Genomic DNA, 24320 nt, shown 5'->3' on the forward strand with positions numbered 1-24320 from the left:
CTCACTGTTGTCCTAACTAAGTCCCACAGAGCAGCATCAGAGAGAACCAAAGCTTAGAGGGGTATTCAATATGGGAGCGAAAAGTCCGTGCTGGACTTTTCGCTCCACATCGGAGATTTTCCTGGGATAAAGTATCGGGCGCGCGCCCGCTTTATCCCCGTATTCAATATAAAACCTACGAAAACGGGAAGCTGCGAAGTGGGATCTGCGTAAAAAAACAAAATTTTCCTTGAATAAATTGTAGGACCCCCCTAAAGTTGTAAAAACATGGGGGATCACTATGGGTACCCCCGTTTTAGCCTGCAAATGAAAGTCGGGGATTTAAATAGCCGCAGCAGGTGTTTTTTCCCGACATTGAAGAAGTGATGCAGAAGAGCACTTATGTTTTTTTTTTTCGTTTTTTTAAGTGGTCCCATCAAATTTGGGGTACATGAAAATGGGTACTAGCATAATTTTATGTCCCTAAAGTAAGTTTTTAAAAATTCTGCAACTATGCACCTGCCGCTAATAGCCTATTCTATAATACACCTGCCGCTAATAGCCTATTCTATAATACACCTGCCGCTAATAGCCTATTCTAGAATACACCTGCCGCATACTTGCAGAATAGCCCTGAACATATTTCCCTAGTTTTAAACACTTTTTTCCCAATTTTTTTTTTTTTTCACCCCAATTTTTAAATCAATTTTTTGGGGTGTCCCTATTTTTTTTTTTAACACAGGCTATTTTTTTTTAAGCCTGCACCCCTAAACTCCAATTCTGCACTTTTTTTCGCCACCTATTCAGTGGTGAAAAGTTATCCCCGTTTTTTTTCAAAGACTTTTCGAACCTGCGAAAAGTCTTTGAAATTGAATAGGTGTAAAACCAAAACCTCCGAAAATGACGTCATTGGTGCGAAAACATCGCAAAAAACAAGAGATATGGTAAGAACTTACCTTTGTTATCTCTGTTTCTACGAAGTCCATAGGGTCCACAGGGTTGACCTTGGGGTATAGGTTGGGAACCAAATCCGGGCACCACGCAGTTAAAGCTTTTAGCTCCCAGGATGCACTGGGTCCACTCTCCCTATAACCCCACCCCCAAGCCAGAGGCACCTCAGTTTGTAAGTAGCCAAAGGCCGGAGGAGGAGAGAAAAAGAGAGAGAAAACTGGAACACTCAATAACCATACTCACCGAAATGGGAGACGGAAAACCGGTGACCAGCCACACAGCCCATATGAAGCCAGGTGCGTCAGGGCGGGCGCCCTGTGGACCCTATGGACTTCGTAGAAACAGAGATAACAAAGGTAAGTTCTTACCATATCTCTTGTTTTCTACTTCAGGGTCCATAGGGGGTCCACAGGGTTGACCTTGGGGATGTCCCAAAGCAGTTCAACCAAGGGTGGGGACGCTCCTGTGCTGAGAGGAGAATCCGTCGCCAAAAAGGAAGCATCCTGAGAGGCAAAGGAAACCAATGCCTAGAACCTTAAAAAGGTGTGGACAGAAGACCACGTGGCCACCTAGTAAGGTAAAACAGCCGAGGCGCCACAGCGAGCCGCACACATGGCCCGAGAAAAAACAAGCATCAACAACAGGAAGGCCTACCCATGGGTAGGCCCCTGAGGAAGACCTACGAGGCCATCCAGCCAACATTTGGTTATAGGCCGGCCATCCTTTCCTGTGAAAACCAGAAATCTCAGACCACCAATAAGGAGTCCGATTTCCGTAAGGAACCTGAACGGATCACAAAAATCCAAAGAGGCCAGACCACAGTCAATGAGGCCACACCAGCCGAGAGGACTGGGGACAGAATGGCCGTACCATAAGTTCCAGAATAATATGGAACCTGAAAACCACTAAGAAGCAACACAGGGCGAGAGCAACTCCCACCCTGACATGATGCCCTCCAGAAGAGGGAGCCACATGAGAACGCTCCCAATTCAGACACTCTCCTGGTTGATATAAACACCCTGAGAGAAAGAGAGAGCCTAAGCAATAGACCATGTAATGGCTATCACAACCAGCGGTTCCATTGACTGTCCCCGGAGGTAACGAAGAACCACTACTTACTCCCCAGGAGTCCCTAGGGAGGACAAATGGAGGCATAATCAAGAAAACACTCCAAAGGATGAACTGGATACCAGAGTGGAGCAATTCCATATCTTAACCATACTGACAGTGTAGAGATCCGCACTGTCAGGAAGACCAGGCCAAGTGTGAAACCCAAGCCAGCCGGAAGGAATGCCAGAATATCTGGAAATCCTGGACACCGGAGGATTATATCGACAGGTACATTACCATAAGATTTATGGCTGCCACAGTTTGTGGTAGGTCCCAGCAAAAGCTGATCCATGTGCTCTAATCATTCCAACGATGACAAAGCCAGGGAAGCCGTAAGACCACTGTAAGGACACAGTCAAAGACAAACGACCCAGGTCCAAGGCAAAACCAAAGACCCTGAGACAACAGGTCCGGGCAGTGAAGCATCAGGGATGGAGTATCGATGTAGAGACTCCGAAGATCCAAGTACCCCTGACATCTGGGGCAATCAGGAGCCACCAGCAGGAAAGCATCTCCGTCTCGATTGAAAACACTTCCAAAGACCTTGAGGAAGAAGGGAGACCGGAGAACACAGGTACACAAAGTGGAAGGACCACTTCACCGACAAAGAGTCGCTGAAGGTTGCTTCAGAATCCCCAAAGCTGAACTGTAACACCATAGTGTGATAAAGTCAGAAGGCCATGAGGGTCACCTCAGGGGGGCCCCCCCTGCTCACCAGGAGATGAAACCTCTCTTGGGGAAGAGACTAGTCCCCGGGATGCACGTCGTGACGGCTGAGGACTCCCGCTTCCCAATGGAGAGCTCCTGAAATGAACGCTGCCGAGATGGTCGGGAGGAGACCCTCGGACTATGTCCGAATATGTGACATACCTGTCATTGCCACCCAACGAACAGTGTTGCTAAAAAGGAAGCCACTGTCCTGACCCTGTCGGACTGAACCTTTTCAGGTTCACCGGGAAACAAGAGTTATGCCAGAGTAAGTTAATTGACAGGGTGGAATCGACAGACGTCCAACTGCACTGAAAAGGATTCGATCCAGACACTGTCCATAGCAAAGAAAACCCTGGACGAGATGGCCATAGCCACCCGGACAGGGACCGACTTGCCTCCGGAGAGAGCATCATCGTTTGAACAGTTATCCGACAGAAAAAACTCATTCCATCTGGAGATGAGCCAATTATGGAAAGGCCTGGAATGGAACTGAGCCCATTCCACCATGCATCCCAGAGTGTAAAGACATCTGTCGACTGCGCAGACAACCATGTACTCCTAATGGAAGAGAGGAGATTCCGTCTTACGCCAGAAGAATTCTCAGATTCTGAGAATCCAGCAGGGATCCTAGATGAAGAATACCCAGAGAGGGATGCAGGGAGGACTTTTTCCCCGTTGATTAAACGTCTGCACCCTGAAGAAGCCACAGTCATCCTGACCTGGCCGTAAAGTACCCCGGTGATCCCGCTAAGAGCAGGAGGCCGTCCAGGTACAGGAGCATTGGGATATACTGAACAGAAGAACTGTCAGAAAATCCAAAACGCTGGTAAACCCCTGTGGGGCTGAGGACAGTCCCAACAGGCAGAGCCCGAAAAATTGTAAGTGTTGCTGTGATACAGCAAACCTCAGCCCATGCTGAGGAAAGGTCTCTAAGTACCCGTAGGCACGCGTCCTGTATATCCAGTGATACCATAAAGTCCCCAGGTTCCAAACATCGTATGATGGAGCATAGGGATTTCCTCCTGAGCCCAGGTAGCTTTAGGAACTGGTTCAGGGAATTGAGACAGAGAATAGGCCAAAGAGGACCATTCAGCCACCGCACCAGAAAGAAAGCAGAACAACCAGTCCCTCACTGAGATAGTGGGGATGGCCTAATTAGCTCCGCTTACCGCAACAACTGCATAGCTTTCTGGATCTGTAAGGCCCTTGTAAAGAGGGCGTACCCTCCTACCCACGTAGCCGCGGCAACTTGACACTAATACCGGGCGAACTGAGAAAATCGGTATCTCCCAGTTGTAGGCCTGTCCCGTCAGGCTGAAGAGATATCCGTAGGTTCAGAAGCAGGATCGGCTGGCAGTCCAGGCCTGCTCGGTACTGGATATGTCGGCCCTTGTAGATGCCGACAGTCTACGAAGAAACAGACCTTTAGGCTGACCCAGAGGACAAAAAAGACTTAACAGACTTAGTCTGAGGCCTTGTAGTGGGCATAGCTGAAAGCGGTAAACTTGTCGTTAGTAATACTGCCAATGTTACTACAATCTTGTCAAGGTCAGGACCAAACAATATCAACCCTAAAGATGGTATCTGCACCTCTGCATTCCCAGAGCGCAGCCATAGGGTATTACGGAGGATACAGTCGCAGCCGGAACTCTGAAAGTTAGGAGACTGGTATCCAATATAGGCATTTCCACCTATGACAACAGCATATATTACGTGAGCGACCAAATACATTTGAACCCCCGACGTGTTGGAGGGGAAAAAACGTTACAAATGCATCAACCCAATATGCAATAGTATTAACCAACCATGCTATAGCCATGGTAGGATGGGTAACAACTCCTGAAAGCAAGTATACTGATTTCAGGCAGAGTTACCACCTACGGATCCGAAGAATCCGACCACGCAGGAATGGGAGGCGTAGTAACGTCTGTAATCAGACGAGTAACACGCCCATCCCCCCCAGGAGGGGCTCGTGATGACCCTCAGGGAATTTGGGACAGGAGGCCAAACACTGTTGTAACACCTCCTATCTGGCAACAGCCAGAGTCCCGCTATGCGATCCACCCGCTAGTCAGCAACAGGGAACCCGAAGGCACGCAATACTGAGGGTGTATGATACAGGTGCAGGTCAACATTCACTCTAACCAGAATGGACCTGCTACCAGCCCTAAAGCAGGGATAATAATACCTGAAATAGGCTTCCCCCCGTGTAAGAGGGAAAGAGCCCCGAACAGTACCCAGTTCACGGCAGAGCCAACTGGGAAGTAACCACAGGGCGTCAACCACGCCGATTAGCGTTTCGTAGAAAACGACATCCACCCAGGGTGGCTGTTGTGGTAATCCCTGCAAGGGGAATGACAGACTATTGTGGCACCAGGGGGAATTCATATACTGCGAAAAAACCCTGCAGGGAGCGGTAGTCTGTGTCACAGGGGAAGAGTGCAAGAAGCTGCGAGATACCCTGAGATGAAAAGGGCAGTATGGTGAAGTAACCCCAAGTGAGGTACAACAATGGGGCCCGCCCGGCGATCCGCAATTGAGAGGATCCCGAGAAAACAAACCGCCCAAGGGGGTCGTGAAAGAGGCCAGCACCAGATGACGCCACATACAGAACCCTTTATGAGTCAAATCCTCCGCACTAACACCTGCAGCACATGACTTGCAGGATAGTAAAAATGGGTGCAGTATAACGCTCTATCTCCTGGTCAGACATATCTGACCAATCTTGGCGGAAATATTAAGCAGCGCTATACTGGTCCTGACTGATGCCAAAAATTAGCTGCAGGGACCCATTTTCAGCGTATGCAACACACAGTTCCATCTAAAATATGGCAACGTGCAGCACGCAACAGTATGTGACAAACCACACAAATATTAACAAGTATATAAATGTGAGGTCTCAGAACCACCCTAAGTACAGCTGTATTAGGGCAGATAAAGAAAAGGGATAGATATACACTGACAGGTGAGAGAATAAAGTACAGTCAGCACTAGCATAAGTCACATACAATGCAGATATATACATATATACATAAACATGTCATATAATATACTGCACTATTACACTGCATTCAACTGCCCAGATTCAGTGTCTGGGAAGGCTACAGTGCTGTGTACACTGACCTGATGGTGAGGTACGCAGGGGGACTGGACTCACTGCCATCTCCAGAGATTTCTGCTGCACCACAGAGATAAAATGGCCGCTGGAGACCTCAGAAGAAGCGTGGCCCGCGGAGGAAGCAGCTCAGCGACGCCAGACTATGGATACTGAAAGGCGCGCTGAGCTGAGGGGAGGAGCCGCTGTAACAGGGAAGGCTGCCTCCCCTGGCCGGCTATTAACCCCCGGGACGCCGGCTCCCTGCACCGATCGTTAAGTCCCAGGTGGTCTAGTGGACACACGGGGTATGGGGGGCCCGCCGCCACTGCCGGCGCCTCTGGTCTGTCCCCTGAGACCGGAGGCACAGGACTGCATTTGAATGCGCGGATCACCGCAAGCGGTGATCCGCGACCTTACCTGCTCCCCGTGGATCCGGCAGCAGTCCTGGGCGCCCACAGAGTCCGGCTAGTACAGACTCTGGGGTCCCGCTGAGATCCCCAGATCTGTACTGGCGTCTCAGCGCCAGCGGGGTGACGGAGCGGCAGCTTAGACGTCCTATGGACAGTCCGACGCTGCCGCTCTGAAGAGTCCAAAGTCCATGGAAAAAACTTTGTCCCTAAAAAAATAAAATAAGCTTAGGGGCTGCTAATCAGCTCCCCCTGCGCTAACGGTGACCCGACTCCGGCCGGGCACCAACTTAAACTGAGGTGCCTCTGGCTTGGGGGTGGGGTTATAGGGAGAGTGGACCCAGTGCATCCTGGGAGCTAAAAGCTTTAACTGCGTGGTGCCCGGATTTGGTTCCCAACCTATACCCCAAGGTCAACCCTGTGGACCCCCTATGGACCCTGAAGTAGAAACGAAGTTTTCGCTCCATATTGAATACCCCTATTAGAGAGAGAAGCAACAACAACTCTCCCGGGAAACTTGGGTATAAAAGGGCTGAGTGCTCAGTGTTCCCTATTCATACAGAACGTGCAGGATGGCGATGTATAAGAGGAGCGAGCTTAAACAGTTTGAAGATATATACTGTAAAGCACCAAAGTACTAATTGAGGTTCTATTGGGTAGATGTATTAAACCTCCTAAAGAGTAGAGAAGTGAGAAGGTGCCCGTAGCAACCAATCAGCATTTACCTATCATTCTATAGATTGTACTTGATAAATGCTAGCTAGAAGTTGATTGGGTGCTATGTATAACTTCTCCACTCTACAGAAGGTTTGGTACATCTCCCTTATATGTTCATGGTCCAATATCCCCCAAATGGATGAATGGGGAAAAATAAAAAAATACATGCACAAGACAGGTTACCTGTTCATTCTTGTCAGGGAGAGAGAGGCTCATCTTTACATCTGCCTTCATACGTCTCAGGAGATAAGGATTTATGGTGTCACGAAGAACACAAGCACATTTGTAGGAGGTCTTCACCTAGAACATGAAGCATTTATTACTACAAATCCATAAAGATGTGTCCTCATTCGTCTTTGCTTCAGTCGCACCAAACATCCCCTCTTGGCACAGCTGGTCTAGTCAGACTCTGATAGCACCGGGTGTCTTTTTTGCCAAAAATACATCTAAGTGTGCGACTTAGTCTCTCAGCATGCGAAGTGCTACGATACAGCGGTCGCAGCTTTTTTCCACACCAAGCTCCGTTTTACAGTCTCAGCCCTATACAGATAAAATTAATCAGCACTTCTGGTGCGTCCTAGTCGCATTGCGAAAGACATTTTTGGCAAAAAAATAACCCAAAGCTAGCAGAGTTGCACAGAACCCGGCGGCTCACTCACGCCAGGCATATTGCGCTGCATGGGGATGAGAAAGGACACATTTGTGTGTATATCTGTGTGTGTGTATATAATTTGATTTTTTTCAATCCTTGATTTTAATGACATAATAGATGCTTACCGCGTTCTTGCTACTGTAAAGCTAAATGCCCACATTTCTTTCCTACCCAGAAATGACTGGTTATTATTTACACACAGCTTTTGAGCAGCCTTTCCTTAATGTTCACAAACGTGGTCGCTAATATAAGGTCTCCATGGCTTCCGAGTGCTTCAGGCATTTGCCTAAAGTGCTAATTATCCATAATTGTATCCAATGTTTAAGCTGCAATTTGTTTATTGCACTGCAAGCCCAAATCCTTCCAACAGCTGTCCGACTAGGTTCATTTTTCCGTTACCACTAACCCTATTCTTCTAGGGAGTTCTTAAATGAATAAATGTTTAATGGACCCTGGAGGAGAATCCCTGCACCAACGGCTCATGGATGAGGCAGATCATTGAGTCTCTGCTGCTAATCCTGAGATCAGAGGAGAGAGTGTGATCTGTATGACACTGTGGAATAAAACCCAACGTCACATTATATTAAACAAATAATCTGTCACTCCAAACAACAAACACCACGTTTCACATTGTCCCTACTGACACTCCTGGCCTGACAGATATGTCCTGTGATCCCCTTGCTGGCCCTTGGTAAAGGAACAACAAGAAACAAACAAGAAAACTACTTAAATTACTTATCAAAATACATTTTCTACTAAGGCAAGGGAACTTAGAAAAAATAACAATCACTGCTTTCTTTATTCTGAGTGTGCAATTCTAAGACCTATCCACCAATGTTGGCATTGTGTAGTGTAACTAGCTTCCGGAAACAAACCCTGCCACCTGTCTTCTGTAGGGTAAATGAGTACAAAGACTATCTAAGCATTTAGTGCAGGTGTACGGTGAAGCCAGAAGTGTACAGCACCACCAATGGCGCCAAATTGGGGGTGGTATGACATGACAACATTCAGTATGGCAACATTTGACATGTGAAAATTCACAATGTCAACACTGACAATGTCAACCTGTTTATTATGTAAACATTCTGAATGTTGACAGTCATGTCGGCACTCCTATTTTAGTCTAACCCTAATTTCAAAATGTCAACATAATGAACGCGTCTTTATGTAAGGTAACTTTCACAGACAGTATATGATGGTATATGCAAAGGTGGCTGAGCTTCACTCCCTACCGGAAAGGAAAGAGGGAGACAATGTAGTAAATAATTGCTGCTGTTTAGCAATAAGCTCAAATATACTGACCACAGAGTATTATAGGAAGCACTGCTCAATAACTTAGACAAGTGTTAAATTCCTTATCCTATATTTGTACAGGTAAAACATTCTTGTACATGATTTGAAACTGGTAAAAGGTGTACCTGCACAGGAGATGCATTGGAGTACCCTCCCATGGTGATGGGTACAGAGAATTGCTCCATAAAAACAGGCAGAGTACCGAGCTTTCCCGGGAAGACAAAGTCAAACAAAGACCACAGTTCCCGCAAATTGTTTTGCACTGGAGATCCAGACAGGATTATACGATGAGGGGTACGAAACTGGCAAGAGTGAAAAGGATGTTTAAAAAAAAAACAAAAAAAACCTATGCATTTTATAATATATTAATGTATCTAGGTATTCAGGTGCTCTCATACAACACAGTCTCTTATAACATCCCTGCCAATACCATGCACATAAAGGGCCTGATGCAGACCATGAATGTCTTCCAACAAGACTAAGGCCCTCATTCAGAGCCGCTCGCTAGTGGCCGTACGCTCGTTCCGAGCGATGTTCGCACATCTGCGCATGCGTACGGTTTTTAGTACGCATGCGCGAACCAGTCAGTGCGGGCGAAAATCGTTTGTACGCTATATAGCGAGTGCCTGCTATTTTGAGTGACAGAATGAGGCGTATGTGGGTGGTAACAGGGGAAGGTGCTTGTAAACGGGGGAGTGGAATTCGAACGCAGGCGTGCTTAAAGGTCAAAACGGGCGTTTTAAGGGAGTGCATAATTAATACAGCAGCGTCATTGACCACGTCACTTGGTTTTTTTTAACTCAGAACTGCTCGCAAAATAGCGGTTGAAAAAAACAACCACAAGAATAGCGAGCAGTTCATACGCTGGTCGATGTACTCGATTAATCTAATAAATAGCGGACATGACGTATGGTGCGAGCGGCCAGGGGGCGTTTTTAACAAATAAACGAGCGTATGCTTTGCACGCTCGTTCAGACTTAGAGGTGTGAACAGACTGCAATTTGCGAACGGATCATTTGAATAGCCACCCCTTGTTTTTGAACGAACGACCGCAAATAGCGAACGGCTCTGAATCAGGCCCTAAAGCTGGCCACACACTAGACCAGCCAATTAGTTGATTGGTTGGAATGAAAATCTGGTAAAGGTATGAAAGCAAATGACAATCAGCAATTTGCCACCAAACACTGGAAAAAAAGAACAAATACTGTTTGAACAAATTGTTTAGATCAAACATTAAACAAACTCGTCTGAACGACCATTTTCATCTGTTTTCTGGCATTTAGGAGCAAATTGCTGATCATCATTTACTCCCATACCTTACCAGATTTTCATTCCAACCAATCAACTAGTTGGATGAAAGTTGGTCTAGTGTGTGGCCAGCTTAAGTCTGGTGCGCCGATAAGGACGATGGCTATGAAGCCAAGCGTATGGATGGGGGCGGTGTGGTTACATAATGCATAAACCTTTGTATAAGGACAAATATCCACATTTAGTTCCACGGACACAATGAGGCTGAATCTGAGTCGCTCACAAAGTGGATGTAGTTGCGGGCAGCCACGGAAGCCTGATATACTACCAAATGCTAATGCGAGAATTCAGGGGTTTGTACATGTGCAAGCAGAAAGCTGCGCAGCCCACTGGTTTAATACAAACCACCGCAACCATCATTAGTGTCTGCAATTGCACAAGCCCCATGCTAGGTGCTAGATATCCATCAGAAACAGACTTCCCTTCCCTGTACACATTAGTGTCCCCTGCCCTTATGGCAGCGCAGCACTGGGAAAGCAGGGGAAAAGTTCAGGTGATCAATCACCGGCGAGTGAATAGATGCTGTGCGTATGCACACGGCATCTATTCACACTGCGGGGATAGCTTGTGGGCAGACCAGCATCTTCGTGAGTGCAGCACATGAATCCTACAGTGATTTAAGGGGGCTCATCACAAGGCTACACCCATAATTCAAGTAACCACGCCCCTTTTCGGGTGCGCGCAAGAGTGCCTTAATTAGATAGCCGCCCTGCCCGGCCCCTTAGAATGAACTCTATGCATGACACGCAAGAAGCTTTAGATACACGTCCACAACACGCCCTATTTCATGGAAGGACAGATCTCGCCAAGTACCATCTGACTCCAAATAGAACGGAGTTATGCAAAAAAGTGAGTTTGTATCTGTGCATGCGCTTTATATAAAAAAATAAATACATAATAAAAAAAAATATATCACTATTTATGCCCGTGAATCTGTACGGCTTGGAATCAGGGCAAATGTGAGTGTAATTGTGGCAATCTTGCGTACAACTCGGATTAGGGCACAAAACTCTGCCGCCGTCAATGCCATGCTACAGAATTCGCTTTTGCTCTAGCAGCCCAACAGTAACAACCAAGCTAGCCTGCATTGTAAGGTCTTTCACACTCACCGGTTTGCATGCCAAAGTGACGGCTGCACTGTAAGGTCTTTCACACTCACCGGTTTGCATGCCAAAGCTAGCCTGCATTGTAAGGTCTTTCACACTCACCGGTTTGCATGCCAAAGCTAGCCTGCATTGTAAGGTCTTTCACACTCACCGGTTTGCATGCCAAAGTGACGGCTGCATTGTAAGGTCTTTCACACTCACCGGTTTGCATGCCAAAGTGACGGCTGCATTGTAAGGTCTTTCACACTCACCGGTTTGCATGCCAAAGTGACGGCTGCATTGTAAGGTCTGTCACACTCACCTGTTTGCATGCCAAAGTGACGGCTGCATTGGGATTGCGGATCTTGTGTCCTTCATCCAGGATAATGTAGTGCCAGTGATATTTCTGCAGTTCTTCTTGTATTAGGCGTACATTGGAGTAGGAGGTAATAAGGACACCACGACCATTTCCAATTTCCCCAATCAGCTTTATCTGCGGAACATCAAAGAGAAAGACAAAAGACAAGGGTGACCATTTAGGGTTATGCAATAGGCAGCAGTTTTACACTGGGAAAAAGAACATTATAACTAGATGCAGAGGAAACAGAATGGGGTGCTGAATGTATGAAGGGGACAGTTTTCATCCCTTTTCTTTTATGACTGGGTTTGATTAAATTTATGTGAGTAGAGAAAATGCAAAGTTGATTAGATTTGATGTAGTTATGATGCTTGTCTTCAGTATATAATTAGAAGGATTTTATTATTACAGTGTAATGCAAATGCTTATTTCCTTTAAGGCAGAACAAGTTAGGAGAAGTAATACATTTACATTTCCCTTCTTGCCCTCTTTTTCATACCTGAGTCATAATAGTAGAAACCACATAAAAAGTAAATAATGCCACCATTATGGTACATATGTTTTTTTACCCCCAGCATTTCTTTTCATTATTATCAGCACAATAGGAACTTAAAGTGGACCATGACCAGCATGAGAGGGCTTACATCTGTTGTACCTTTCTTCTTCTTGTTATGGAGGGTTATTCAACCGAGTTTGGCAACCCTGTGTTTTTACTCTCTCACTTTCAAATACTTATGTATAATAGACAGGGCTTTTATATTCCTCTTGTCCAATAAACAAAGTTACATTAGCCATCTGTTCTATAAGAATGTAGCCCTCATGTGACCAGGACAACCATTTGCCAATCCGATTTTCAGAATGTTCAAAGCAGTAAAGATTATCTCAGGAAACGTGGGCAATGAGTGTCATGTGGGAGGGTGTCACCTGCTCATTTGGTGACTTTGGTAGTGAGCAGTGTGACATAATGTAAGCAAGGCAAGTGAGCACTCACAGAGTTTCATAGTGGAAGAAAGACAGGGTCACCCAATAGCACAGAGCAGTGTTGTGGAGCACAGGTATGGGAATATGGTTGTGTCAATCAAAGCTCCATATAAAATGAAATTCAAACATCCAATATGTTGATCTAGTGTTCATTCTAGGACCCTGCACCTGTCACAACCCGTGCAGCTCCTCTTTCCTATCTAGGGTGTCACGCACTGCTCTGGTGCTTCTAGCCCACTCTGGTCTGTATCTCAGCAGTTTGTTGAATCAGCTGAGTGTGCTGGAAGTACCAGAGCAGAGAGCGACACCCCAGGCAGGAGAGATGAACTGCACGGGTTGTCACAGGTGCTAGAATGAACACTGTAATTAATTTCATACTGTTTTTCCAGGAACATATTAAGCTTTCTTTTGTATAAATGATTTGATTGGTCATACATTAAAGAGAGGAAATGACTAGCACAGCTTACGGCTGTGACGTCGTGTAGGCTGCACACTTACTGGAAACTTAAAGCTGGAAGTCAAAGGATTATCTGACACCTTTGGTTTATTTTTATTACTCTGAGTCCCAAAACTCAAGTCAATTATCTATAATATGAGTGGGATGCATTCTAATTGAATAGTTGCCAGCCTCCAGCTGAATTAGTGAGGAAAAATGAGATCGAAAGATACTCCATTTGCCATGTGTATTATTAAATTATTATTTTTTTTTAAAGGCTCTGATTGCACAATATGCTGTCTATTTGAATAAACTGGATTATCCAATGCTAATAAATTCTGACAAGGTTACTGCAGAGTTATGTGGATCCCCTATATAATTACATATGGCGAGCATATTCTCTTTTGTCCTGTAGGCAGTTCTCCTCATGACAATGGTCGCCCATTCCACTTATTAATTTAGATGTCAAGCTCTGGGGTTTCTCCATTTACAGGATGTCCTTATAAACTGGTGTCCAGGACTGCAGAGTATAAATTATATTTTACTACAATTTGTCTGCTCTGCTTGTATAGAACACTCCCCACAGCAGCACAGAAATGACACAGAAAGTACAAAAGCCAACAATTAAAACAGTTTAAAGGCTTCATCAGGAACAGATAACACGACAAACTGGAAACAGAGGTAATGAACAACTACAATATACCATTCAAAACATTAGACACAATGTTCAAACTGTAATAAGTAGTACAGTTAATAAAATCTGTACTCTAGCCCTTAATAAACATCTCTCCACAGATTGCAGGCACAACAGTAAGACAAGGCTCGTCCGTCTCCCTTCTCGTTAGATTAACTGGCCTGTGCCGGTAATTAGCCTGATGTAGCATGCCTTTGCTTTACAGGAGAGCCTCATCGCTCCTTCCTGCACTCCAGGGACTATTTTGAGCTCCCAGAGAAGTCAGGAGAGATAAATCCGCCTGTCAGTATCATAAAGATTAGATCCATGGAACAACTGACCCTTAATTATACCTTCAGCAGCGAATAAACAAGTCTCAGAGCAGCACATGTAGTGGGACATCAAACTGGACCAGAGTCAGAGCATTAGCATGTATAATGCAGCGTTGTACTGGGACACTCATAAACGTATGTGTTATTCACAGGAAAACTGCTAAGCCAATTATTTGCTTTGCAATCAATTCTGGATCGTTGGTAAATTCACTTGAAGACATAAGAACCATTTTTCATGCCCAAAAAAATCTGATTATTCATTGATAGTGTGCCTGCATGGAAGGAACATTTTTTATGTTAATGCTAGTGCATTTTTATATAATATTCTTTTTTGTAATTTATTTACTATTATATACATTCAACCTTTTAGCCTTTTTCTCTCACACTACATTAAAATGTGTCAGTTTTCAGTCTGCAGTGACATATCAAGTTGAGAGGTCTTCTAGCCCCCTCTGCTGGCAACTCCTCTCTCTCTTATTAGATAGACAGTGCAGGGAGTAAGACATAGGGCGGTATGCAATTAGCCGCGAAAAGTGGCGCTTGGAGAAAAGTTTGCGGCGATTTGGACTTTTCACCTATTTTCAAAGTATCTCCATATCCAATTCCAGGACGAGTTCACCTAAGCGGAAACTCTATGCATTGTAATAGGCGGAAAAGTCTCTCCAATGAATAGCTGGTGAAAAAAGTGCAAAATCTTTATTTTGGGGTGCAAATGTGAGGAAACAACTCAGAACCCTTAGGACAACCCCCCAAAGGTCAAATCAAGCTAAATTAATTATAAAAAAAAAACCTAAGAACACCGCCAAAGAGTCATGTAATTTTTGGGGCAAAAAAGTAAAAAGTGGGTGGACAAGCATAAAAACTAGCAAAATAGGGTTCTTGGGGGGCTGCAAGTATGGGTCATGTGTTTTTAGGATTGTAGGTGCATGTAGCAGGAGGAGTTTTCACGTTTTTAAAAAGTTCTCTTTAGAGACATAAAAATATGCTAGCACCCATTTTCAAGTTCCCCAAATTTGACAGGACTACTTATTTTCACAAAAAATACAGCTTTATGCCATTCTTCACCACTTTTACAAAGACGCTAATAGCAAGCAATTTACACAACTTAAGTACCCAAAAGAGTTACAATATTAGGGCTATTAGTACACATCTATGTGTTAGTGCATGTTTTTTTGTGGTACAGACTGATTTCCCCTATTCTTTCATTACTTTCGCCTTTTCCGCATTCGCCGCTTTCCGTTTTCTTTTGCTTTGGAATTGGATTAGGCGAATAGCGGGGACGAGCACGGAAAGATTTCGCCTCTAAAACAGGCGATTGAGGCAGAAAGTCGGCCAGATTAAACATTTCCGACATTTCGCGGCTGATTGGATAAGGCCCATAATCTAAACAACTACATGATGTATTCCACATACATCTATCCTCTGTGCGCTACAAGTCGCATTACATATAACACGTGAGCGCCGTGTGACTCGGTAGCACAGAGCTTCATTTCATGCAATTTTTTCCTTTCAAATGCGTAATATTCGCACAGCGATGTGAATAGAACACACGAGCAGCTTCTGCGGATTAAAATGATATGCAACATGCTTATCTTCTGTGTCCAACTGCAGGTGTATCTGCTTGCAAAATGCTACATTACAGTGTCAGCGGCTGTGACACCGTAACGTAGCATTTAGCATGCAGATACAGCCGCAGTCGCAGAAGCTGCTTGTGTGTTCTATTCACATCACTGTGCGAATAAAACGCGTTTGAGGGGAAAATGACGCTCTGCACTACCGAGTCACACGGCATGGCACGACTAGAAGAGCTGTTTAACGCGCAAGGAGGCTAAATGTATGAGGACACATCTGTACAACCATCTGATAAATATAAAGTGCCAGAGATAATGTCATACTTTTTTCTATCTCTGGCACAGCGATGACAATACCTTATTGTGGTTAATGGCGTACAATGTGGATAGTATCAATACATTATATGAGGTCATTTAGGCAGTGACCTTTTTTGCATCTAATATATAAAATTCATTGGTCTGTTTAGTTGTCTGTCCAATTATGCAGTTGGACACCCCTGCACCGATTGGGATCAAACAAACACGTGGTGGTCCAGTTGGATCCTGGCAAGGTTTTAGAGGGGTTATGGTCTCGGTTGGACCTCCCGCTGGTGTATGCTGGGCAGAACTTTGACCCAGGGAGCCTGTTCTGGGCCTTCCACTGGATGGATTTGGATGACATCACATAATAAAACTTAATAACTGGAGGATTTAAACCGAGGCAACGTCGGGTACTTCACCTAGTAGTCTATATGCCTGATTATTGTACTGATATCTCAAAGTGAATGTTGAGACAGTCCCGCCGCAGAGCCAAAGAAATGGAGAGAACATGCTGAGAGGGCGAGATGTTTTGAAATACTCGTAACCATTTTTATAATGTAAGTCCTCCCTCCTCGTGGTATCTGGATGACAGATAGAAAGTAAAAGGTCGACACGAACCAAAGTCAACAGTGCAAAATGCAGACAGGTTCAAGTGGTCGACACAAAAAAGCCTGACAGAAACAGTAAACACAAAATGGCTGACATATTGTTTTATGTTTTGTCAAAATTTTTAAGGTTAGGTTTAGGAATTAGGGGGAGGGATAGGCTACGGTTAGGTTTAGGCACTTGTGGGAGGGTTAGGCACTAGGGGGAGGTTTAGGCTTAAGATTACAAAAAACATAGGTCGACCATTTTTATGTCTACAGTATGTGTGTCAATCTTTTGTCCCGGTCAACCTTTAGGTATCGATATACATTGTCACCTATTACCTCTCGATCTCTTATACTACACCCCCTCCTCGCTTCATCCATTCCCACTACATATTTTAGAAGTATGCAATCTATAAAAACATGCTATAATGTGTCCACTTGTAGCTATGTATATAAATGCTGGCTACCTTGTAACTTGTCTACCCAGTCTGTATCACTGCTATGTACAGCACTGCCGAAGTTTGAGGCAACCTATAAACAATTTAATTTAATTACGAGCTCAGCACGTGCCTACAACATGCAACTGCTCATAGCTATTGTTTGATATTTTCTGGAAATCCAACATCAGTATAAAAATATCAGCTGGCAGGATTTCACAACTTGACCTATGATACCTAAATACTCAAGTCATCCCCAAGAAGGTGTGCTGGCCACAATATACAATAAATAGGTCAATTTCAATTAATTTCTTATACAGGATGGATTAAATCATCAATTTATTGATTTTGTCAAAAGGCCTTCAAACTAGTAAATGTTAGAAGATCAAACGACATTGCATTCAGATAGACTGAAGAAGTTAGTATTAATTACCTTTTTCCCAGGAAAGCTTCCAGTCTCATGAAGGACAGCTATACGAAATTGAGGCCACCATGTATGGAACTCCTTCACCCACTGATACATTACAGTGGCTGGACAAACAATGATACTGGGACCCAGTCCTTCATACCTGCAAAGTAAAATGAGCATTTCTCTAAGCACAAGGATGATTATTAGTATCACTAAATCAAGAATGGCTCATTGTTAAATCTATAATTTTATTTGTAAATTAAGAAAATCAACCATTCTAAAATGAGTCACTGGTGCATGGTGGACACATGGGGGACCTGGACACAAGCCGCAGTAACCTCCAACGGCTCCCACATGCATGCAGTCTGCCTGCTGTAGCCTTGATTGATGTTCAAAGCAAAATAAAATTAAATGAAAAGTAAAAAGGCTGGAGACATACCTAATATGCACCTGGCCCCCTCGTGCACTAATTTAAGGCCAGTGGAATATAGAGGGGGAGGAATCAACTACATTTCTAAAGAAATTTAAAGTCCCAGGCTCCACTCATCACCAGTGTATACTCCAGTGTATACTCCAGTGTCTCCCAGTGGATGAAGGAGAAAATGGTGTATTAAGTGAGATAAATAATACTGAAGTAGATGACTTTGGTGAAAAAGTCAGGGTTTGGGTTAGCCTTCCTAGGGGCAGAACATAGAGCTATAAAGCTTTAATCTTCTAAGTGAGAGAAAATGCAATGTATTGATTAATGGATTTAAACCAACTGACATGATCAGCGTTACGGCAGAAAATTAAGAGAAATATCATAAATGTTCACTTTTCCATTTAAACATACTGGGTCTGTGCTAGTTGTTAAGGCTGTGGGAGAAAATATTCTATTCTTTTACCAGTACTGCAGTGACATAGAAGCTCCTCCACGGTTAGCGAATCTCGTGCTAGATTCCCTTTTAATTAATTTTTTAGCTAATAGTGTACCAAATACTGTAGTTAGGATTAGCATTGTTTTGTCGCAAAGGAATTGGTATAAAGTAGGTGAAAAGTCTAATGACCCGAGGCATGCATCTTTATGCTTAATCTGCTACTTTGCACCAATTTTACAGTAAAAAATATTAATACCTCGCACATTTAAGACACGAAGCACAAAAAGTTCTACCTATCGTTACTGGATACAAAAGCCAAAGACAGATTTCCTATACTGTAGGAACGTCTTTTGCCATTTTACCCAGATTATGTACTTTTCCCTACATTTTGTACTTTAATTATCTAAATAGTGCACTAAGCATTTAGGATTATTACAGAACATTAAGAAGCGCATTTTAAGAAAAAAGCTGCAAAGTCTGCGGCCCATCAATGGGGTTATTTGGCGCAATGTAAGGATAGGAATATGTGGGCACATCTGTAACTGTATATAACACTGCATTCTACCTTCCTGACTCATTCCCCCTAAATGGCTTGTATAACTTAGTGCAAGCAATGTTCAGAGTTGTACGGAGCATCAAATATAAGTTTAAACAGAGTAGGGCCACTCATGTCAGCAACAGTTTTAGAGAACAACAACATAAAAAAGGATAAACTACAAAACTGACAGCAAATAGGCGTCATATTGAAATAGTTAAATATGCACTAATGGTTCTTATGAAAAATTAAGTCTGTTTATTTAAGAACAACGTTGATGCCAAGAGATGCTCATGAAAATGTTATGCATCGTTATATGTTTGCAGTCCTTTTATGTGACAGTAGAAAGCACAAGAGGAGAAAACTGGCATCAAGTACAAAATGATTCCATAAAACCATCAACACCACTGATGATCAGGAAAAGGAGGCTTAATATAGCGTATACAGTGCACACAGCTGTATATTTTCTTCTATACTTTCAGCCAGAACATTAATATTCTCAATAGCCTCCAAGCCTCTGTGTGCCCATGATATGTCCATATCCCTGTTACCAGAGACTGAGTATCAAGCAGTCAATGGTAAGACACAAGCTGAATCAAATACACAGATGCACAAGCCAAGAATTCATTACTAGTGTTAGCTCTTTAATAAACGGTGCCCTGCAACTCCCCTCCCTGTCATAAGATGACTTTATCCCCCTCCCCTACCCCCTCACTAAGCGAATTAAAGGAACTATCTAATTGAAATGCGGTGAATAATTCAGCAGGTCCGCCCTCTCTGTAATAATGCTGATGAAATATTCATGGGAGGCTTAGACTGGCAGTCTGCAGGGCAGTCACTTGCCTGTAATCAGAGCCTCGTGTCCTTATCCGGCTGTAGCTCAGACCTGCCAGGAAGGCAATTATCTGGATGGTTTTGCCCAATCCCATCTCATCTCCCAGAATGCCTCCTGCCTGTTGGCAATGCAGCTCCCACAACCACCGAACACCTGTCTGCTGGTACCTGTAGGGAAAGAGAGAATGAGCGCACAATTGCTGCAGCAAAGGGTAAAACAAAACAATAGAAACACAAGAGTAATGTAGACATCCAAGCAGAATGAAATAGTATAATGTGCAATATGAATATTAAAAATGTATTACGAATAGAAAATAAACATAGTATTTATTAATGATTGCTTATTGAATAGTAATTATTTGTGTGTGGAGCACAGGTGATCCCATCTAATGCATAGAAGAGAAAGTCACAAAACAAATTTAATAAAAGCTACTACAATACTATGGTAATAAAATAAATTGCAGGGTTTATTAATACTGTTTTTAAGGTCTCATTTCTCATTTAACCCTTTTACAAAAGTTAGTCTATCACATATTATTATTATTGTTTATTTATCACATCATTTTTGCTGTGAGAATGTTTAAGATCAGTACTTGTACAGCCTTTTCCACAGAGCCCCAGACACACGGAACCCCTCATCAAACTCCACATCGCTGTCCTCTGACTCCTCAGCCACTATGCGCTGGTGCTCCTCTTTAAGTCGCTGCTTTTGCCATAATCTGAGGGGAAAAATATAAATAAATTCAAGTGGAAACCAGAACACTGAGTTTCAATATACAGTGCAACACACTACAGGGAAACATACCGTAACCTTTGCTTATACAACTTGGCATTTCCATCATCTCTGCATCGTTTAACCTTTGCTGAGTTGGGTACCTCTCCTTCGTCTTCATCAGAGCTCGGGAGAAACTCCGGGTCCAGATCCTGATGCTGGGTCATTTTTTTAAGTGATTTCTGGGGAAGTGGTTTTAACTCATAGTCAGATCCTGGGCTGTCAAGCACCCATCCGTCATCCTCCTCTTCCATATTTTCTCTTTCTTCAGGTATGTAAGTAGATCCGTCACTATCATCCTTTGCTTGGCTGTCTTGTTGGCAGAAAGCATATTTTTTACGTGGGACTCCTACTGTGTACTGATTCTGGAAAGCTTTGTTCTGTAATTTTCTCATTCTCTTACTCATCTTTTTCACAGCAGATGTAACTGTGGCCATTGTATTTCCCTTTGGTACATCTCTGGCGTCCTCCTGGCCTTCTGATTTCTTTTTAACTTTTTTGGGAGTGAACTTTCGCTTCCTCTGCGCTGCCATTTGTGCTTGATCAGTGAGATACTTCTCAAAATCTGAGGAATCATTTAACATCAGCTTTCTGGGTTTGCGCTCTTGTTTTGGGGAGATCTTCGTTCCAAATGGAGTCATTTGTCCTGTGCGAATAAGATCTTCCCACTCACTTTCTTGGGATGGCATCAGCATACTACCCAAAGATGTGGGCATCACATCTGATAAATAAAACAATCAGGATATAGGTAAACATATGCTTTAGAACTGGTCATCAGATGCTGTTAAAAAAACAACAACAATTTCAAACGAAAATAACAAAAATAATTAAGGCAAAAGGAATTGAAAAGCACAATTATTCACTTGGCCTGAGCCTATCACTTCACTGGGAATCCTTGTCATGCCCAGTCACAAACCCCTGAAGGCTCACCATCTTCAAGATCACCCAACTGCTCCTGATCATCATCAATGTCCTCCTGGCTGCCACCCAATATTGTCCTTAGGCGTCTCTGTTTAGCTTTAAGTTTCTTTAGTTGCTGCTCCTGACATAGAAAGAAAAAGAAAGCAGGAAAAGTATCAGACGTGTAGGGATTGTGAGGTGTGTCTTATATTGTATTTATTGCTGCTATTTTGTTATTATTTTACAATAGAGATTTTAATGTACTTTGCTAAGGATTTTGAAGTGGTTTTAGTGAGCGTAACCTGTACATGTCCAACTCTCTCCAGCTACTGGCATTTATGCTGAACTGAAGCTATGTTAGATTACGGTATGAACGTTGCCTTTCACTCTTGGAAACTGCTGGGGCATACAGACACAGACATTACTCATTTGGTTTGCTTTAGGCATCAAATCACAATAAGTGTAAGCTGAAAGGTAGGTGGGGATCATGATGAGGTTTAAATCACAATGGAATATGCTGGAGCTATATAAATAAATGTTAATACTAATACGGTAAGTAAGTAGAATCTGTATCAAGGTCCCAAATGCAAAGTTATATTAAAGTATGTGAGAATAAATGGGCTTGCACCCTGGTAAGGGGTCCTACTACATGCATATGACACAGGTCCCCTTTCGAATCACATGGCAAAGGCAGAGGATTCCTTGTCAACATAAATGTGACTGATCTCTCTTCTTGAAATGCTACAAAGTATTATGCAATAAAAAGCAGCACTAGCTGGGTTCCCCTCTCTCTTCCATTCAAACACTTCATAATGAGACATAATGCATATAAACTGGCACTAACTTTGTTATGTTTCTGCCGTTTCACGGAGTCCAGTTTCCGATCAATCTCTTTGCAGGTTGCAGCTTGCGGAGCGAGTTGGTCAATAATTTTGTTGATTTGCCTTAAGGAGGTGACACATGAGCTGTGAAGAGAAAGATTATTATACCACTGCTGTGTTTAATGATGAGAGATCTGTACATACAGCTCTGCAAATATTATAAGTAACACAATCTTTACTAGTTCTGCTAGAAAATATTGTTACTAGTATATATGTTAAATATATTTGTTATAACTCTACACTGGCTAAGACCAAACTTATTGGTTGTGTTAGATGAGGACAGACATAAAGGCTTTCAAAATGTACCTAGTAAGAGAGAGCAAGGCCAAATCATTTAGCTAAATGTGTTCAAGAATATATTGTTCTAATTCTCTTTATTGACATAGTCCTTCAATTGAATAATAGATGTGCGATAAAAAATACTGATGTTTGTTTTCCCTATTATCCAAAGTATTAGGTTGTTATCAATTAAAAAATTTAATCACTCAGAATAATTATTCATTTAAAAAAGTAATCTTATTAGATCAGTGAGTACAGTGTTAAGAAGAATTTCCTAACTCAGAATTATTTAGTTACATTTCTGGATTGCACTATTATCTTCCTATACTGAGTTATACTTCAGCAAGAATAAATGCATGGTCACTCATAAAAAGTCATGTTCTGACAAAAAAAAGCCAATATCAAAGACATTTAGTGAAATTCTGACAAATAAAATTAGCAACTCACATTATTTTCTATGGAATAACTTTAAATATATTGACAAATAAGTTTGGATATTACCATCTTCTGCCTAATGGATTAGTTCTTCTCTTACCGTAACTCATCCAAGAGCTCTTGCTGTTCCTTTTCTGCTTCAACAACACGTGCCGCTCGACTGGCCTCATTAATGGCATTATCCACTTGCGCAAGGACTCCAAGTTCCAACACCTCCTGATCGTACACTGCCAATCCCAGTCCCTGCAGTTCCAGAGCTTGGTTGGCCTCTTCCACAGCCTGGATTTGCTGACGATTAATCTGCAACACGGACTGCGATTTCCACGGTGGTGCTTCACCAGTGTGAGCGGGGAAGAGACAGGAAGAGGATGGTCCTGGAGAGTCATGGCTGCCTTGCTGCACTGATACGTCTGATGTATCTTGGTGTTCTGTGGCTGGGGGAGTTTCCTCTGCCATTCTGTGTACAGGAAAAGATGCAAGAAACATTATTGTATCACAGGGCTTTTACTGAACTGGAGTCAGTATGTGTGAATGTACAATATGATTCCACAAGAGTCTATCACAGCAGTGCAATCTCATTTGGTGACATTTTACTAGATTTACCCAGCTCAGACTACCTGTGCTGCAGGCAATCAATACAACTATCTAATATGTGTAGCAAAGTGAAAAGTCACGGATGGCTGGATTAAAAAATATGAAATTTACACATATTTAATCTTCACTTTGTGTGAACATTTATTCTAAAATTAAACAAAATAGGATTCGGATTATCCAAGTTTAATATTCCATTAAATAATGTGTTTGGAAACTTAAACTCTGCACATCCCGATAAAATAGGAAGCAGGGGCTAATGCAGAATGCGTCGGTCGCAGTGGCTCCCAGATTGCATGCACAGGAAAATGTGGGTAATTGCACATATGAACTATAAGAATCTCTGTAATCAGACGCCAAATACGTACACAAGGATTTATAGCAGTTATCATCAGTGCGCACTTGCAACAGCCTTATCCCGGGTGGAAAAAATAATCTTGTGACAGGTGTAATTAAACCGTAACTGGTTAGGCAGGTAAAAATCACGTAAATACGTAGGTGGGGTGCTCACAACAACCCCCCCCCCCCGCAAAAAAAGGAAATATATATGTAGAATAGTGGCACGTGATGCGTCTGAAAATAGATTAACTGTATATCATCTATAGATTCACCAGACCTTTACCAACAGGAAAACAATGTTAGCATAATCAATTTAGTGAAATAAAGTCTTTATTCTAAAGTCTGTAGAATTACAACATTTTTGAAATTAGAAATCACTCAACATAACTAGCTCTTGTTCGTATGACATCTTACTCTGTAAAGCAAAAATAACACATTACACCGAATTATGATAATCAGAACACTGAAACACCAAAAAAGGATAACGTAACTACGTACCT

General features: G+C 43.0%; 1 protein-coding gene across 1 annotated transcript in view; it reads right to left on the bottom strand.

Annotated features, from left to right (window-relative positions):
* The window catches only part of ERCC6 (ERCC excision repair 6, chromatin remodeling factor), a 37167-nt gene that overhangs the window by 11723 nt on the left and 1124 nt on the right, over positions 1–24320 (bottom strand). The window contains exons 2-11 of the mRNA XM_088459777.1: positions 22991–23347; positions 22140–22260; positions 21326–21437; positions 20429–21116; positions 20217–20342; positions 19633–19791; positions 17422–17557; positions 11633–11803; positions 9043–9219; positions 7156–7272 (exon numbers count right to left, since the gene is read on the bottom strand). Coding sequence (XP_088315903.1) covers positions 7156–7272; positions 9043–9219; positions 11633–11803; positions 17422–17557; positions 19633–19791; positions 20217–20342; positions 20429–21116; positions 21326–21437; positions 22140–22260; positions 22991–23346 — 2163 coding nt within the window. The 5' untranslated portion in view covers position 23347. The remainder of the gene's footprint in view (positions 1–7155; positions 7273–9042; positions 9220–11632; positions 11804–17421; positions 17558–19632; positions 19792–20216; positions 20343–20428; positions 21117–21325; positions 21438–22139; positions 22261–22990; positions 23348–24320) is intronic.

The sequence above is a fragment of the Taudactylus pleione genome, unplaced genomic scaffold (genome assembly GCF_031769625.1).
Source record: "Taudactylus pleione unplaced genomic scaffold, aTauple2 ptg000935l, whole genome shotgun sequence".
Lineage (NCBI taxonomy): Eukaryota > Metazoa > Chordata > Amphibia > Anura > Myobatrachidae > Taudactylus > Taudactylus pleione.